This window comes from Mobula birostris, chromosome 1 (assembly GCF_030028105.1).
Source record: "Mobula birostris isolate sMobBir1 chromosome 1, sMobBir1.hap1, whole genome shotgun sequence".
Lineage (NCBI taxonomy): Eukaryota > Metazoa > Chordata > Chondrichthyes > Myliobatiformes > Myliobatidae > Mobula > Mobula birostris.
In genome coordinates, this window is record NC_092370.1 from 228069588 (window position 1) to 228086736 (window position 17149).

The 17149-nt window shown below is 40.2% G+C and overlaps 1 protein-coding gene across 2 annotated transcripts in view; it reads left to right on the plus strand.

Annotated features, from left to right (window-relative positions):
• Nucleotides 1-17149, plus strand: part of ston2 (stonin 2) — a 148608-nt gene that overhangs the window by 12814 nt on the left and 118645 nt on the right. The window contains exons 2-4 of one of the 2 annotated variants that reach the window (XM_072273103.1): nucleotides 5888-5954; nucleotides 12939-13171; nucleotides 15585-15794. In XM_072273103.1, the coding sequence (XP_072129204.1) occupies nucleotides 13081-13171; nucleotides 15585-15794 (301 nt within the window). In that variant the 5' untranslated portion in view covers nucleotides 5888-5954; nucleotides 12939-13080. The remainder of the gene's footprint in view (nucleotides 1-5887; nucleotides 5955-12938; nucleotides 13172-15584; nucleotides 15795-17149) is intronic. The other variant, XM_072273095.1, reaches the window with a different exon arrangement.

Below are 17149 nucleotides of genomic sequence, written 5' to 3' on the forward strand. Positions count from 1 at the left end.
GTGAAGGTGCTATCTGGCCGGGACCTGAAAACCTGTGCTGATCAACTGACTTCTCCCACATGTAGTCTAAGGTTTCCTCCTGCTTTGAATGGGTAGCAATCATACCAGTGGCCAAAAAGAGCAGGGTGAACTGTCTCAATGACCATAAACAGTAGCACTCACATAAACTGTAACAAAGTGTTTCGAGAGGTTGGCTATGGCTAAAATTAACTCCTGTCTGAGCAAAGATATAGACCCTCTGTAGTTAACTTAACCTCTGCAACATGTCTACAGTGAATGCAATCACGCAGGCTCTCCACTGTGCTTTGGAGCACCTGGACTACAGCAAAACATTTGTCTAGCTGCTGTTTATCAATTTTAGCTTATCAAGTATCATCATCCTATCAGCATTAACCAAGCTTCTAAACCTGGACCTCTGTACCATCCTGTGTAACTGGATCCTCAACTTCTTCATCAGGAGATAACAATCAATAGTGATAAAATTTCCTCCTTGCCTACAAATAACACAGCTGCACTACAGGAATGTGTGTTTACCCAACTGCTCTTATCTCTTTGCACTTGTGATTGTGTGGCTAAATACGTCTGAAATGCTATCCATGTATTCACTAGTGACACCACTATTTTTTGATAAAGTCTTGGATGGCGTGGAGGAGACGTGCAGGAGTGAAATAGATTGCTAGGTGGGTGGTGTCAAAACAACATCAGTAAGACCAAGGAGTTGATCGTGGACTTCTGAAAGGGGCAGTTGGGAGAACATGCACAATTGTCATTGAGGTGTTAGCAATGAAAAGAATGAGCTGCTTCAGGTTCCTGGGTGTCAATATTTCCGAGGATTTGTCCTGGGCCTAAAATGTTGATGCAATCATGAAGAAGGCATACCAGTGACTCTATTTCATTAGGGGTTTGGGGAGATTTGGTGTGTCACCAAAAACTGCAAATTTCTACAGATGTGTGGCAGAGAGCATTCTGACTGGTATGGAGGCTCCAATGCACAGGATCACAAGGCTGCAATGGGTTGCATACTCATCCAGCTACATCACAGGCACAACCCTTCTCACCATCCAGGATGTCTTCAAGAAGATGGCATCCATTTTTAAGGATCCTCACAATGCAGGACATGCCCTCTTATCATTGCTAGCATCGGAGAGGAGGTACAGGAGATTGATGTTCCACACTGAACAATTCAGAAAGAGGTTCTTCTCCACCGTAAGATTTCTGAATGGCCCAAGAATACTATCTCATTATTCCTTTTAGCATTATTTATTTAGATTGCAATTTATAGCAATTTTATGTTGCTGTACTGCTGCAAAGCAACAAATTTCATATCATAAACCTGATTCTTTTCTTGAATGTAGTCGTATGTGACCTCAGGATTCTGTACCTGCTACCTGATGGTAGCTGTGAAAAGATACCATGTCCTTAATAGAGGAGGATCTTTGGATTTGTCTTGAGGCACTGTCTCCTGTAAATATTACTGATGGTGGGATGTGCCTGTGATGTATTGGACAGTGGCCTCTCTACTCTCTGCAGCTTTTTGTGTACCTATGTTTCAATTGCCATACCGGAGCATGATGTAACCGATTACTTGGTCTGTTTCTTGCCAATTTGAGTAAATTATTTGAAGAGGTGGCAAAGTGTATGAATGATAGTAAGACAGCAGATATGATTTACATGGAATTTAGTAAACTGTTTGAAATTGTTCCACGTGGTTGCTTATTCAGAAGGTCAGGGTCCATGGAACCCAGGGCAAGTGGCAAACTGGACTGAAAATTGGCTCGCAGTAGGAGACAAAAGGTGAAAGAAAAGGGTTGTTTATACAATTGGATGCCTGTGAGTGGTGGTATTCCAGAAGAAATTGTGATGGAATCCCTGCCCTTTGTGAATGTCATGAATATAGAAGGCAGGATCAGTAAGATGACATGAGGATTGGTGGAGATGTTGATGTGTGGAAGGTAATCTTAAGATGTAGGGAGATACCTATGTGTTGGTGAAATGGACTGAAATCCTGGCAGATGGAGTTTAATCCAGGCAAACATATGACAATGCATTTTGAGAATGCTAATGTTGCTAGGGAGTGCATCACAAATGGTAGAGTCTTAGGAAGTATTGAGGAACAGGGGGACTTTGGAGTATAGGTCCATAAATCTTTGCAGCTGGCAATACAGGTAGATAACACGATTGGAATAAAGGCCTTCATTAGTTGGGGCAATGAAAACAGGTGAATGGAAAATATGCTTCGGCTTTATAGAACATTAGTCAGACCTCAGCTGACCAAGAAAGGATCAACAGGACTTTGGGATGGAACAGCACAGTTGCAAGGAGAGGTTGGAGATGCTAGTTTTTTTTTCACCATGGAATGGAGGATATTAACAGGGGATGTGATTGTGGTACATAAAATTCGGATTAACTTATTTATAACATGAACATCAAAACATACATTGAAATGCATTGTTTGCATTAACAACCAACACTTAAGTGTTCTCACACATTCCAGTGCCAATATAGTATGCATGCCATGTTCTGTAGAGCAACAGCAATAAAAGAACAATAAGCCCCTTTTCTCCCTCTGCACAGGTGTGAATGCGTACACACTCACGCACGCACGCACAACCTCCAGTGGATTCCTTTGGTACATTAATCAGTGAGGATGAGGTCTAATGGCTCCCTAACAAGAAGACTTCCGGACTTCTGATTGACCTTTGGGCTTCAACCTTCAGAATCGACCCTAGGGCTTACCAATGACAGAAGCCCAAGCTCCAGGCTTGAACTCTGAACTCGCTGACTCACATTCCGCCACTCATGCCTTCAGCCCACACGGACCTCCAATCCTGAAAACCATTGACCAGAGGGACTCAATGAGCTGGGGAGCCACCAGCCCTCATCCTCACTGGTCTTTGTCCGTAGTGCTTGCTGGCTTGACATCCGTCCACAGATGTTCTTTGTACAAGCCGCCAATCTTTGAATACGAGATGGAGGCCTAGACTTTGGACTGATCTCTAATTCCCTGACATCCCTGTCCCTAAACCTTAAACAGAATACCCTGACACCTCAAACCTTGTCCCAACAATCATCAGCCATGGGCTCCTCTAAGCAGCTGCCTAGCACTCTGAAAATTAAAATAAACGATGCCCACAAAGCAGGAGAAGACTATAAGAAGATAGCAAAGCGTTTTCAGGTAGCCGTTTCCTCAGTTCGTAATGTAATTAAGAAATGGCAGTTAACAGGAACGGTGGAGGTCAAGTTGAGGTCTGGAAGACCAGAAAAACTTTCAGAGAGAACTGCTCGTAGGATTGCTAGAAAGGCAAATCAAAACCCCCATTTGACTGCAAAAGACCTTCAGGAAGGTTTAGCAGACTCTGGAGTGGTGGTACACTGTTCTACTGTGCAGCGGCACCTGCACAAATATGACCTTCATGGAAGAATCATCAGAAGGAAACCTTTCCTGCATTCTCACCACAAAATTCAGCAGCAGAAGTTTAAAAAGGAACATCTAAACAAACCTGATGCATTTTGGAAAGAAGTCCTGTGGACTGATGAAGTTAAAATAGAACTTTTTGGCTGCAATGAGCAAAGGTATGTTTGGAGAAAAAAGGGTGCAGAATTTCATGAAGAGAACACCTCTCCAACTGTTAAGCACAGGGGTGGATCGATCATGCTTTGGGCTTGTGTTGCAGCCAGTAGCACGGGAAACATTTCACTAGTAGAGGGAAGAATTAATTCAATTAAATGCCAGCAAATTCTGGAAGCAAACCATCTGTTTAAAAAAAACAGCTGAAGATGAAAAGAGGATGGCTTCTACAACGGGATAATGATCCTAAACACACCTCAAAATCCACAATGGACTACCTCAAGAGGCGCAAGCTGAAGGTTTTGCCATGGCCCTCACAGTCCTCCGACCTAAACATCATTGAAAATCTGTGGATAGACTTCAAAAGAGCAGTGCATGGAAGACGGCCCAAGAATTTCACAGAACTGGAAGCCTTTTGCAAGGAAGAATGGGTGAAAATCCCCCAAACAAGAATTGAAAGACTCTTAGCTGGCTACAGAAAGCGTTTACAAGCTGTGATACTTGCCAAAGGGGGTGTTACTAAGTACTGACCATGCAGGGTGCCCAAACCTTTACTTTGAGCCCTTTTCATTTTTTGTTATTTTGAAACTGTAAAAGATAGCAATAAAAAAAATTAATCTTAAAATATTAAAGAGATGTGTCATCTTTAACTTTACGCCTTTTGGAAATCAGTTCATCCTTTACTCGCTTAGCTATTCACAGTAACAGAAATTTTGACCGGGGTGCCCAAACTTTCGCACGCCACTGTACTACACTTGGTCCCCTCTTCCAGATTGTTAATGCATACTGTGAACAGTTGCGGGCCCAGCACCAACCCCTGTGGCACACTGCTCACCACTGACTGCTAATCAGAGTAACACCCATGTATCCCAACTCTCTGCTTTCTATCAGTTATCCAATCCTCTACCCATGCTACTACATCATTCCCAGCTCTGTGCATCCTTAAAATGCTTTAGAATTTTCCTTAATTTTGTCTGCTAGTGATGTTGTGTACTTTCTAGATACTTCCCTGTAATTTCTATACTTTTATTAAACTACCCTACTTCTTTACGTCTGCCATATACTTTGTTTGAAACTTGCTCTCTATTCCTTAGTATCTATGGATTCTTGGATCTTTGCTCTGTAATTGAAATAGGTAAAATATATTTTTGTTAGTTAACAAACCAATGCTGACTGAAGTGTAAAGTGATAGAATGTTTACTTGGTGTTGTGCTTGAATCAACTAATGATAGTTACTTTTTCTCCCTTTCTCCCCCCTGATGAAGGGTCTCAGCCCAAAACACCAACTGTTTACTGTATTCCTTTCGGTAGAAGTTGCCTGATATACTGAGTTCCTCTAGCTTTTGTATTGTTGCTTTGGATTTCCAGCATCTGCAGAATCTTTTGTCTTGATAGTTACTTATTTTCATTTCTGATCCTCTCAACTGCTCAGATGTTTGTAGTTGTCTCCACTATAACTTGATTGGGTTGAGTTTACTATTCAGAACTCCTTTCCTCAGTTGAATTCTCGAGGACTTGAAGGAATATAAGTTTTCTTGGCTTTGCTGTTATTTGTGGCTGTTGTGAAGATATTCATTGATATTGGATTAGACTTGGCTTATGGTATCTTCCTTGCTCACTGATCTTCATTCTATGTACATTTATTATTGATTTTGAAGTTGTGTTGTATTCTAGAATTTTACTGCAAGATTAATCTGAGTTTTTGGAAGAAGGAAGTTGAAGTTCGAGTTTATCGTCATTCATCCATATCCAGTGGATTCTGGTTAACTAATACATGTCAGGACCAGTACATTTTGGCCTAATTAAGCAGCTGCCCCAATTAGTGAATTTTCATGGAAATAGTTAAACGGGTATTTAAAAACAAAAGGTATAAACTGAATAACATTATGTATTAAAATGACATACAGTATAAATTGGAGTACTACCAATATTACAACATTAGGAACTGTATTAGTTCCTAATAGTTATCAACAGAGGAATTCATCCTGTGTATGCAATGAACAAAATCAGCACAGACACCTAGTGCAGATAATGGTCTGACTTCATACTATGCTTTCAATGATTGCATCCTCCAAATCTTTATTTTCATTGTAACAAAGTTCAAAGTAAAATTTATTATCAGAGTATGCACATCACCACATACAACCCTGAGGTGGTTCTTCTGCGGGCATACTTAGCAAATATATAGAAGAGGAACTGTTAATTAAACAAACTGTGCAAATGCAGGTAAAAATAAATAGCAATAAATAATAAGCATGAAAATTTCATTTTGTTCAAGAGTCTAATGGTTGACTCTTCTTTTGTTCTTAAACCCGGTAGTACGAGTCCTGAGGCACCTGTACCTTCAACCTGATGGCAGCAACAAGAAAAGAGCATGGTCTGCGTGGTGAGGATCTTTGATGATGGATACTGCTTTTCTACGGCAGCGTTTCATGTTGATGTACTTAATGGTTGGGAGGGTTTTGCCCATGATATACTGGGCTGAATCTAATACCTTTTTGTAGGATTTTCTGCTCAAAGATATTGGTGTCCCATACCAGGCCATAATGCAGCACATTCAAGATGATTGTTGATACCTTCAAATTCTTCATCATTCCTCACTTGTTGACGTAGTGAAGTTGTTTCATTTTCACTCCCAGCTGTTTCTGGCAACTTGAAGCCCGATGACTTGAAACCACAGTGAGTAAAACAGTTCCGAATGATTGTACTGGGTATTTCCCACCAAATATCAGTGACAAGAATCACTGCTTTTTGAACCCAAACACACGCAACTGATGCTATTTTAAAAGCTTTTCACTCTACGCGCAGTATGGTGTCTAATAGCCACACAAGTGCACATGAGTGATGCTAGTTAGAACCTGTTCGGCAACAGCCTTTTCCTCCAATTAAATAGTATAATGTCTCATATAAACCAATGGAATCCTGGCGATTTTCTTGATTTTTTTTTGTTCTCTGAGTTGTCCCAAATAAGCGGATGCCCTGATTAACTGAAATTCACTGTGCATGTATACCGCCAAATGAAACAACATTCCTCTGAGCCAAGGTGCACAATCCAGTACATGTAACTCTCACACACTACACAAAGTAATATTATCACAACTAAATTAACAAGTCATAAAATATATTCCTGACAATTGACATTTAGCATAAGGTGCGCCTACAACACAAGTGAAGACTCTAACACTACTGGCGCTTCATAAGTGATGAGACCTTGGTAGTGGCAGGGAGTTCTGTACTCTCATGGCCTGGGGGAAAAAGCTGTTTCCTATCCTAAAATTTCTTATACTAAAGCTACATTACCTCCTGCCTGATGGTAGGAGGTAAAAAGAGATTGTGGAATGGAAGGAAGGAATTAGGAAATTTAATTCCTTTGTCAAAAATAATATATTAGATATAATACATCCAGCTATTTCTTTACTAATGAAATACAGCAGTAGCAAACATGATGTGAATGTTCAGTTATTTCCGAAAAGTGAAATAACTTGTAATTTCCCAGGAATGCAAGATTACGGTGAGGATTTTTTAAAGTTTCGAAGAACATGTATCTCCATGTACAATCCTGAGATTCATTTTTTATGGACATTCATAGAAAATACAAGAAACACAATAGAATCAATGAAAGACCACGCCCAACATGATGAACAAACAACAAATGTGCAAAAGGCAACACCAATGCAAATACAAAAAGAAGGGGGGGGGCAGTAAATAAATAAATAAGCAATAGACCTCTCACTGCTATGGGCGGGAGTTCCCACTTGCTTCAAAAAGGCAACAGTTATATCAGTGCCAAAGAAGAATAATGGGGGCTGCCTTAATAACTATCGCCCAGTAGCACTCACATTGACAGTGATGAAATGATTTGAGAGGTTAGTTATGACTAGACTGAACTCCTGCCTCAGCAAGGACCTGGACCCATTGCAATTTGCCTATCACCACAATAGGTCAATGGCAGACTCAATCTCAACAGCTCTCCACACGGCTTTGGACCACCTGGACAATACAAACACCTCTGTCAGGATGCTGTTCATCAACTATAGCTCAGCATCTAATACCATCATTCCCACAATCCTGACTGAGAAGTTGCAGAACCTGGGCCTCTGTACCTCCCTCTGCAATTGGATCTTTGACTTCCTAACTGGAAGACCACAGTCTGTGCGGATCGGTGATAACATATCCTCCTCGCTAACGATCAATACTGGCGCACCTTGGGTGTGTGCTTAGCCCACTGATTTACTCTCTATATACGCATGACTGTGTGGCTAGGCATAGCTCAAATACCATCTATAAATTTGCTGACGATACAACCATTGTTGGTAGAATCTCAGGTGGTGATGAGAGGGTGTACAGCTGTGAAGTATGCCAACTAGTGGAATGGTGCAGCAGCAAAAAACTGGTACTCAACGTCAGTAAGACGAAAGAGCTGATTGTGGACTTCAAGAAGGGTAAGATGAAGGAGCACATACCAATCCTCATAGAGGGATCAGAAGTGGAGAGAGTGAGCAGCTTCAAATTCCTGGGTGTCAAGATCTCTGAGGATCTGACCTGGTCCCAACATGTCGATCCAGTTATAAAGAAGGCAAGACAGTAGCTATACTTCACTAGGAGTTTGAAGAGATTTGGCATGTCAACAAATACACTCAAAACCTTCTATAGTTGTACTATGGAGAGCATGCCGACAGAATGCATCACTGTCTAGTATGGAAGGGGCTACTGCACAGGACTGAAAGAAGCTGCAGAAGGTTGTAAATCTAGTCAGCTCTATCTTGGGTACCTAGCCGACAAAGCAGACATCCCACCCTGCAAAAACTCATTCAGGGAGGTAGCACCATCAATTTGCGGGAGACTCCTGGAACTTCTGGGAGAGGTGGGATGTCTGCAATAGAGTAGCTCCTTAGCAGCTAGCCAGGTAGTTTAAGTAATGTTAGCTATGCCAATGAATGAATGACACCTGTTAAACTCACCTCAACATGTCTTTTACAGTCTTAACCCACCATGGGCAATAGAACAGTCACTGTTGCAAACAGTGCAGTGAGCAACACTGTCATTATTTTTGACCCCTATTAGGCAGGGGTACACTTTAGTATGGGGTGACGTAGGTTTTATATTTTCTTCTTTTGGAACACTCTGCCATGGCACGCGCGTCCCCTCTCCCCCACCCCTCTCTCCCCCCCCTCCCCGCCCTCCTCTCCCTCCCCCTCCCTGTCCTCCTCCCACCACCCTCCAAAAATGGATTTCCAGGACATTGTATATAATTTGTGGGCATCAGGAAGCCACTATTAATATGTGGGAGACTCCCGGAATTTGCGGGAGAGGTGAGATGTCTGACAAAATACCCAGAACATCTTCAGGAAGCAGTGTCTCAGAAAGGCAGCATCCATTATTAAGGACCTCCAGCACCCAGGGCATGACCTTTCCTCACTGTTACCATCAGGTAGGAGGTACAGAAGCCTGACAGCACACACTTAGCGATTCGGGAACAGCTTCTTCCCCTCTGCCATCCGATTCCTAAATGGACATGGAAACTTTGGACACTACCTCACTTTTTTTTAATATACAGTATTTCTGTTTTTGCATGTTTTTTAAAATCTATTCAATATACACAATTGATTTACTTGTTAATTTTTTAATTTTATTTTTCTTTTCTCTGCTAGATTATGTATTGCATTGAAATGCTGCTGCTAAGTTAACAAATTCCATGTCACATGCCAGTGATAATAAACCTGATTCTGACTCTGACATCGAGAACATGAGATGAAGAGTCCTTGAAAGTGAGACAAAGGTTGTGGGAACAGTTCAGCGATGATGCAAGTGAAGTTATCCCTTTTGGTTCAAGACCCTGATGGTTGAGGGGTAATAACTGTACCTGAACCTGGTCATGTGGGTCCTGAGTCTCCTGTACCTTCTTACTGATGGCAACAGTGAGAAGAGAACATGGCCTGGATGGTGGGAGGTTCTTCAGTGATGGATGCTGCTTCCTTGTAACAGTGCTCCATGTAAATGTGCTCAATGGTGGGGAGGGCTTTACCTGTGATGGACTGGGCTGTGGATACTTTTTGTAGGCTTTTTCCATTCAAGAGCATTGGTGTTTACATTCCAGGCCACGATGCAGTCTGTCAATATACTCTCCACTATACATCCATAAAGTTTGTCAAAGTTTTAGATGACCTGCTGAATCTTCGCAAACTTCTAAGAAAGTAGAGGTGCTGCCGTGTTTTCTAAGTAATGGCATTTACGTGCTGGAGCCAGGACAGATCCTCTGAAATGATGACAGTGGGGAATGTGATGTTGCTGACCCTCTCCAGCTCTGATCCCTCAATGACCTTCGGTTTCCTCCTCCTGAAACAGTAATCAGCTCCTTGGTCTTGCTGACATTGAATGAGAAGTTGTAATAGCACTACTCAGCCAAATTTTCATAACATGCTTCTTCTAGTAGCAAAACTATATGTTCTTAGTTTGTTGCAAATTGTTACTTAAATGAGCATGGAATTCCTAGTAACTTCTTAAATTATAAAGTGTATTTATCATTTAATTTGTTTTAAATAGCTACCGTGGCATTCTACACATTGAAGGTTATTTTTTGTTAAAAGCATTGAAGGAATGTCTTTGTGCACAGAAGTTATATGATTGTGAAGTCTTTTAAGTTGTTTCTGTGGGTTTACTATTCAAAATTTCCCTTTTTGTAATCTCTAAAGTAGTAGTGAGAAACCTAGCTACATAAAATACATGATCTGCCAATCTCTGCCTGCCTACTGTGGAAGTCAGTACCCAGTGTCTGCGAAGCCAAAAGTCCACTGAGGTAGAGGAGACAGTCTGTGATGGGGTTAGAGAATTGTTTATGTGTGTAGTGTGAGTGTGAGGGAGGGAGGAAGGAACAGAGTTTGTTTTGCTTTTGTTGCTTGGTACGTTCTGTTTTTGTTGTGTTCTGTGTTATTCTGAGCACTGTGGGTATGCTATGTGAGCTGCCCCAGCACATCCTTGGGTGTGTTGGTTGTTAACTGTATGTTTCAATGTGCATGTGATAAATTTGAATCTAAAATCTGAATTTGAATATTGTTTAGTAATGTCCGTACATTTTGTATATGGGGAAAAAAATATACTGATACGGGTCAGGCAGCATTTTTCAAACACTTTATATATTGTTGAGCAAGGATTGTGTAATCATATATAGTGCAAAGGCTATATGGCATGCTGGTCGCATCAGTTTTGGCCTAAGTGTTCAATTTGCGTTTTTTTTTAATGGATATAATATTCGGGTTAGTTCTCAGAGAAGCAATCTTTTGACATCTTTTTTGCTTGACAGAAATGGTTTCAGTTCCATTGCAGCATAAGCATTTATCCGACAGTGTAAACCAAAATACCTAGATAGGCTTGTTACACAAAGCAGGACAAATCCAGTCCAGTTAATAACATACCAACAAATTTCTATTAATCATCAGTTAAGTGATAATGGATGTTACTCATAATGCCACCAAGCACAACTTGCAAAAAATGGGTGCCCAGTGCTCAGTTTGAAATTCCTCCACACCCTTAATTCGAAAACTTCCTGTCTTGGTAGAGATTAGCAGTAAAGAACAGAAGTGGCAAGGTGAGAGTGACTGCACACAAGTCATAGTTGCTGCGTTCACCAGCAACTTTGATGTGTGTTGCTCATATTTTACTAGTTATGTTCCTCAAGGCAGTATCCTTGGCCAAGTCGTCTGTTTTCATTTTTTAAATTTTTTTTAAAATTTAGAGATGCAGCATGGAGCAGGCCCTTCTGGCCCGAGCCACACCGCCCAGCGACTCGTTGGTTCAGCGCCACGCGCCACCTAGCGACTCGTCTGTTTAATGCTAGCCTAATCATGGAAAAATTTCCAATAAACAGCTAACCTGCTAACTGCTACGTCTTTGAAATGAAACCCAGAGGAGATCCTGGTTCATTATTGGCCATTTTCATGGACAGATTTTAAATCGAGTGTTTTGCAACTAATTGTGTAATAATTGAACAAGAGATTCTCCAGATGCCAGAAATTTTGAGCAAGACAGACGAAATGCTGGAGGAACTCAGCAGGTCAGGCAGCATCTATGGAGTGGAATAAACAGTCTGTTTCAGGTCAAGACCCTTCATCAAACGAAAGGAAGGGGGTAGAAACCAGAACAAGATAGTGGAGGGAGAGGAAGGAATACAGTCTGGCAGGTGATAGGTGAGGTGAGGAGGAAGGCGGGTGGATTGAGGAGGGGGATGAAGTGACCTGGGAAGTGATAGGTGTAAGAGGTAAAGGACTGGAGGAGGAGTCTGATAGGAAAGGACAGTGGACCACAGAAGAAAGGGAAGGAGGAGGGGAACCAAAGGGAGGTGATTGGCAGATTAGGAGAAGGGAAAGGGTGAGAGGAGAACCAGAATGAGGAGTAGAGAAAGGGAGGGGGAGAAATTACTGTAAATTAGGAATATTGATATTCATGCTGCCAGGTTGGAGGCTACCCAGATGGAATATGAGGTGTTGCTCCTTCAACCTGAGTTTGATTTCATTATGGCAGTAGAGGAGGTACCTGTGACAATTCCAAAATGTTGACAGGTTTCTGTTTCCACAGATTCTGCTTAATCAGCTGAGTTGTTCAAATATTAGAGCTTTTGTTTTAAATCAGTGACCCCTGCCCCTTGAGCTACCTGTTGATGAAAACAGCCTGTATTGCATCACCACCTAGTGACATCCTTCTAATGCAGTGGCATTACTATTTGAGTTCTTTGGATTTAACATTCTGGGAGTCCAGAAACTTAACCAAGCTAGCCATATGAATACTATGGTGCAAAGGTGGGTTAGAGCTGGAGTGATTCCATATCTCCTTTTATTTCTACTCATGAAGGGTGACTCAGATAGACAACTAATGATTGAAATTTCTCCTGAAATACTCAGGGTTTGTTTTCACTGACTTCACTATACAATTAAAAATATTTTCTCTTTCCACTGTTACTGCTGGTACTGGTGAATATTATCAAGTTTTATTTTTTTTTTCCCTGTTTCAGATTTTCAGCATATGGAGATTTTTGCTTTTGCTCTTGTGATGGATGGGTATTCTGTTTAATCTCTGTGCTTCTATCAAAGCAACAATGTGTATAAATCGTATGCCCATGATTTTTGACTGATTAAATATTTGAAAAGTGTGAGCTTGAACTACATTGCTAAGCAAGTAACTTATCAATATGTGCACAGCTGAAATTGTATTTAGCAGTTGCTTCCCACTGAACTATTATGCTGAAGCCCACATAAGAAGAGGAAACTGAATATGTAATTTTAAAGTGTGTAACTTTTTCAATTTCAAGTTTAACTTGTGTGAGTGGGTACCCCCCATCCCGCAACAGACCCTAATTACTTGTTTTCTCTTAAAACAGTGACATTTTGAATTTGTGCCATGATTTTGAAAATCAACGAGTTGCCAAGGAAGCTTAAGTTGTTCTGGATGACAAAAGTTGGCCTTCAACTTCGCCGCCATATCGCATTATTCAATGTAATATTGCAGTGTCAATTGCAATAATGTTGTCTGGTAATGTGATAGCTACGCACAGGTCAGCGTGGGTCTCCTTTAATGATGATATACAATGCACAGTGGATGGAGGAGATTCAGGTAAAATCAGTTTGCTTCAAGGAAAAGGGATATACATGTATAGTTTTTCCCGATCATATTACTGAAACTAAATTATAATAAACAAATTTATCAATCAACACTGCACTGTTTTTAGCTTTATTTCAACTGTGCCATTTTATTCCTGTTTTATTTCAAGTTTGTGTTGGGCACGTGGCCAAGTGGTTAATGTGTTTGTCTAGTGATCTGAAGGTCGCTAGTTCGAGCCTCAGCTGTGGCAGCGTGTTTGCGTCCTTGAGCAAGGCACTTAATCACACATTGCTCTAGTGTCTGTGAGAGGAGTGGCGCCCCACACAGACTTCCAATTTGTGCCTTGTAAGGCACGAAAGCGTCCGATGCATGCCTGTCATGGTCTGAGTCGATGTTCCCCTCGACGTTCTCTCTCCTAAACCGCACCATTGAAAAATGCAGCAATTGTTCCCAGGATTCTTGGTTCATTTTTTAAAAAAATGGCTTGCTATTTCTTTTTTAAAAAAAGAAAATGCACCTTTTATTTGAGCACGTGCCTGAATTCCACCCGTCCAATATACTGCAGTTCAGCAAAATACAGTGGATTCTGGTTAATTTGGCCAGTGGTTAATCAGGACAGCTGCTTGCTTGGGACAACTCTTAAAGAATAAAAGCTAATTGAGAAAGTAGCCAGGATTTCCTTTGCTTATTTGGGACTCTATACTGCTTAATTAGGGCAGGAGACTGCTGCCGAACAGTTTCTAACTAGTGTCAGACGTGCACTTGTGTGGCTGTTTGACAATACCATGCTTAGAGTGAACAGTTTTTAAATAGCGTCAGTTGTGTGCGCCTGTGTGTAAAGGGCAGTAATTTTTGTCACTGATATTTGGTGAGAAATAAGCAGTTAAGACAATTCAGAACTTTTACTCACTGCAGTTTCAAGCATTCAGGCTTGGAGATGACAACCAGACAAGAATGAAAATGAAACTATTTCACTACTTCAAGAAATTAGGAACTTCAAAAAAAAACTCGATAGTACTGACAATCATCTTCAATGTTACAAAGATTTGAAGCATTTTATTAAGGTGTGCCGGTTTTGTTCATTTTCAGTCAAATGAATGTAGCAGTTTACACTGGATGAATTCCTCTGTCAATAACTGTTGGAAACTAATACAGTTTTATGTAACTGTAGTAACATTGCTAGTCTTCTAATTTGTATTGTATTTCATTTAAGTACATAATTTGTCACTCAGTTAAATGGTAGTTTGTCATTTTTTAATACCTTAACTATTTCCATGAAACTTTGGCTAATTGGGGCAGGTGCTTAATTAGGCCAAAATGTTGTGGTCCCAATTAACCAGAATCCACTATACCATATTTAATTTGTAGAGAATGTTTTTATTTTCTATATCCAAATAACATTTTGTGCATATTGATGATTTTAAATGGGACAAAATTGCATAGAGCAAATATTTATTTTTATCACTTGCACTATCAGATTCATAAAGTGATAAGGAAAATTTAGACTATTATGAGCAGTGTGTCAGGTGAATTTAAATTAATTCTCTGAACAGACTAGACTTTTTTTTAACATTGTTTGTGTTCATTTCATCTCTCATTTAATTTTATACCCTAACACATGAGAGCAAAACTAGGACATTTAGCCTATTGAGTCTGCCCTGCCATTCCATCCTGGCTGATTTATTTTCCCTCAACAGCATTCTTCTGCCTTTTCCCTTGTAACATTTGACACTCTTTCTAATCAACAATTTACTGAGCTCTGCTCTAAGTATACCCAATGACTTGCCCTCCACAACTGTGTGTGGCAATGAATTCCACAAATTCTCCTCCCTCTGGCTAAAGAAATTCCTCATCAGCTCTGTTCTAAAGGGACATCCCTCTGTTCTGAGGATGTGTCCTCTAGTTCTAGACTTGCACATTATAGGATATGTCCTCTCCATGTCCATTTTATCTGGGTATTTCAATATTCGATAGGTTTCAATGTGATCCCTCCTCATTCTACTAAATTCTGACGAATACAGGCTCAGAGTCATCAAACACTCCTAATACATTAACCCTTTCATTCCTTTGATCATCCTTTTGAACCTTCTCTGGACCCTCTCCAATGCCAGCACATCCTTTCTTAGATTAGAGGCTCAAAATTGCTCACAATACCTTATTGTGGTATGACCAATATCTTTTAAAGCATCAGTATTACCTCCTTGTTTTTGATGTTGTATTCTTCTCAAAGTGAATCTATCATTTCACTTGTCCTGGACTTCAAGTTTAAACTTGAATAGTTGGTTTGGGTGCCAACTTTATGGGCTGTTTAAGTTGTTTAAATTGCTTTTAAAATTAAACTCTGTATACTGATGTATGTAGTTACTTGTGCATAAGATTAGTAGAACTTGTCAGACAATGTGAAAATACACTTTTTGACCTACAGTTGGAGACCACAGAAAATATTCCCCTGTCTCGGGTACATTGTTTGAAGATTATAATTATCAGGATAATACATTTCATGATTCTTCTTCGTCAATTCAACATCAGCATAGCACAGTGTCCATGAAGGAAACAGCATCTGTCCCCAGTGAATGGATCAAATTTGATGATCAGCCCTGGCCTATTCTTTCGCCACTTCGCCCACAATCAACAGGTTGGTGATTAGCCTAAGAGTGTAATTTAATTTGGATTTTCCTATTTCATTCAGTGTTTCCCATGTAAATGATAGAAGTGGTCTCCATAACTGGTTTGACCTCATTTGTGTACTTGATTTTTCTTGTGTTCCTAGAATTGAAGATCTTTAACCATTTGATTTGACCCAATATAATTCTGAGGCTCTTCCATTTTCTTTGTCAACAAATATGTTGTTGTGATCATTTGGCCCATCAGGACACTTTGGTCATGATTTTAGTTTAGATTTTGTTTTTGAGTTTTAATACTCGCTCACTGGTCTGTTGGTTCACTCAGTCATAGTTACAGTTTTGCTATAAGGCATTGCTTTCTACTTCAGTTCCTACAAAAACCTCAAGCATGTATAAAGACAGTGAATTGACAACTCTGCAGTTGTAAAACCTAAAAGAATATTGAGATGTTCAAATAAGAAGTTTGCCAATCAGTTGTTCATTGTGAAGTTGAGAGAAGCATTAGAACACTTGCATGAAAGCTTCTTTTAGCATGCTTATCTCTCTGTCCCTCTGGAACCATGATGCTGTTAAATTACCTCAAACCTTTGATATATGACTTTGATTCTAGACTGAGTTATGCAGCACAGAAAAAGACTCTTCAGCCCTTTACATAACTACCAACCTTTTTGCATGTCTATGTTAATCATAGTTGCCCACATTGGGTATATATCCTTCCCTATTTAAGTACCTCCTTAATATAGTGATGGTATCAGGCTCCAGTCAATGATAATGTCTACGATTCTTTAATGGACATAAACCTTAACTTTGACAATTGTCCTGCTCTAGTATCGTATCTTGTCTGAGCTACCACATTGATTTATTGCAGGGAAACTTCCACTTTCAAGTTGCAATGTGAAAATCAGATATTCATTATCAAATCAGTCTCTGTACTTTCCCCAGAATGCCTTTGAACCCAATGGTTCTTGAATTGCTATTTAGTTTTTTCCTCAGTAGACTGCTGCTGGTCACGGTCAAAAGTGGTTGGCTGGAGTTTTTATTTTGATCTGAACCTGAGAGGGGAAAAAAAGGATTTGCTGATCCAGCAGAAAGGAGAATCATTAAAGTGCTTTTTCTTTGGCTTGAAGCCATAGAGCTTTCAGTCCATGAGATCAAAAACATAGCTCTAAAAAGCACTGTATTGATTTTTTTCCCCCTGCCCCATTTAAACTTTTAATTCAATAAGTGCAATATGGCTTGAGGTAGACCTTGAATTCTATAGGAGTGTTGGTAAATGCTAGCTATGATAACTTAAAGGAATGGGAACTTCAAAGCAGTGTGCTTATTTTGATGCCCTATGTATGGTAGTTCCATAAAAATACTTTAA